Here is a 1633-nt window from a genome sequence, read left to right as displayed (position 1 = left end):
TCCTATGTTATAATTATCAGGAAGGCAGGAGCACTTCCAGAGGACGAGATTGCGGGAATCGACGTCAGTGAGCTGGGCATGCCTGTCTTTGATCCGATGTCCTTGAGAAAGGCAACATTCCGGCTGTTATCTAATTCGACTTCAAGTGTTCATCAGGCTTGTCATCTGGCCAGACAAGGCACGTCAGTCTCAAATTCTCGACAGACATTGCAGGACAGAGAGGAGGCGAACATTGAAGGTGAACGCATGACCCAGTCTCCATCATGTGATCACAAAACGGTAGCTTGAGGGCCTAAAGGGTTGACTGTGGCGTGGAGAGGGAGACGATGATGTAGTACATGGTATCTGGTTGAAGAGGAGAAGGAGGATTAGATGTGTTGGTTGGATAAGATGGATATTCTGACTGTATATAGCGAGTCACATCAGAATTTTTTGGTGTTCAAGTGGTTGAGAAGGATAGGAAGGATTCATTACTCATGTATACAGCTTATAATCCAAAAATAATTCAATCACGATTACACTGGGTAGAAAAAGGACATGTCCAAAGTTCATTCTGCGAAATCAAGCAAAAAGCAGGTAAACTATCAAAGAGTTGTCAAAAAGGACTTGATCAACTAACGAGCCATAATAACAAGCAATTGGAACTCGAATGCCAACGCTCCCGGAAACTTGAACAAAAGACCTGAGCGCAAGCAGAACGTGCTGTTTGGGATTGGACAAATGAAAAAGAAATCCATATAGCTTTTCCGGTATTCTGAAACTGCCCCTCAAGACTAACGATGTATTTAGCTAGCAATTCCATCTCAGTGATAAGAAACCCACATTAATAGTCACTCTATACATCTGCTTTTATTGAAGTCCCCAGGCCATTGGGATCATTGCCTTGACTAATGGGTGGCCCCTGTCAAGACTCTTGTAGATCATTATAAATAGAGACAAGGCAAGCACCAATTGTTACGACCGGGAAAATCTTTGAGGAGTTTCAACAAACATGATAGTCAGCATGAAAGGAACAACAAACCTGGCCAAATGTAATTGGAAACCGTGGGCCATTATGGATGACTGGATTCCGCTGAATAGTTTGCTCGATAGTCACAACCACATAAATCCATTGGACAACAAAACAGAACGTGATGTAGATATTGACGAAGAGGATATTGATGAAGGAAGTGCGAGGGCCAGCTGAAAGGCGGTACGAGCCAATGAGCGGATGGAAGGCTTTGATCAAGAATACCAAGAGAAAACCAACTCCTGCGAGTGTAATTACCGGGACACTTAGAACCACTGTAGCACTGATACCAAAGAAAACTTCAGGAGTAGTGTCATCAACAGTCCTTGAGTGGTAACGGGCATGCTACTCACCAAGGGATACCACATGCCCCGAACCAATCGCTGATAGCTCCCTTCCAAAGACTATCAATTTGGTAGCCGCGTTGCACTCTGGCTGGGATCCAAACCTCCTGGCATGAACCCAAACGTAAAGCCCGAAGCCATGCCAAGGCCAATGTAGTAACGAAAGGACCACCTTTGCAGTGAGGCCAACGTCGGACGCTGGGGCCCCCATACTTCTCTTCTGCATGGATCCAACGACTAGCATGAGCTTGCAAATAAGTTTAAGTAGCAGAGATATAAA

The 1633-nt window shown here is 44.8% G+C and overlaps 2 protein-coding genes across 2 annotated transcripts in view; one reads left to right on the top strand and one right to left on the bottom strand.

Moving 5' to 3' along the window:
* LACBIDRAFT_324522 (uncharacterized protein) overlaps positions 1–288 on the top strand; it is a gene marked incomplete at both ends in the record, with an annotated part of 1722 nt that extends 1434 nt beyond the window's left edge. The window contains one exon of the mRNA XM_001878310.1: positions 205–288. Within this exon, the coding sequence (XP_001878345.1) occupies positions 205–288 (84 nt within the window). The remainder of the gene's footprint in view (positions 1–204) is intronic.
* Positions 289–904: 616 nt separating this feature from the next.
* LACBIDRAFT_324521 (uncharacterized protein) overlaps positions 905–1633 on the bottom strand; it is a gene marked incomplete at both ends in the record, with an annotated part of 1421 nt that continues 692 nt past the window's right edge. The window contains 3 exons of the mRNA XM_001877953.1: positions 905–970; positions 1022–1334; positions 1363–1590. Coding sequence (XP_001877988.1) covers positions 905–970; positions 1022–1334; positions 1363–1590 — 607 coding nt within the window. The remainder of the gene's footprint in view (positions 971–1021; positions 1335–1362; positions 1591–1633) is intronic.

The sequence above is a fragment of the Laccaria bicolor genome, genomic scaffold (genome assembly GCF_000143565.1).
Source record: "Laccaria bicolor S238N-H82 LACBIscaffold_6 genomic scaffold, whole genome shotgun sequence".
In the NCBI taxonomy this organism is placed as follows: Eukaryota; Fungi; Basidiomycota; class Agaricomycetes; order Agaricales; family Hydnangiaceae; genus Laccaria; species Laccaria bicolor.
Note: the sequence above shows the minus strand (reverse complement) of the source record. Positions and strands in the feature narration are given on the sequence as shown.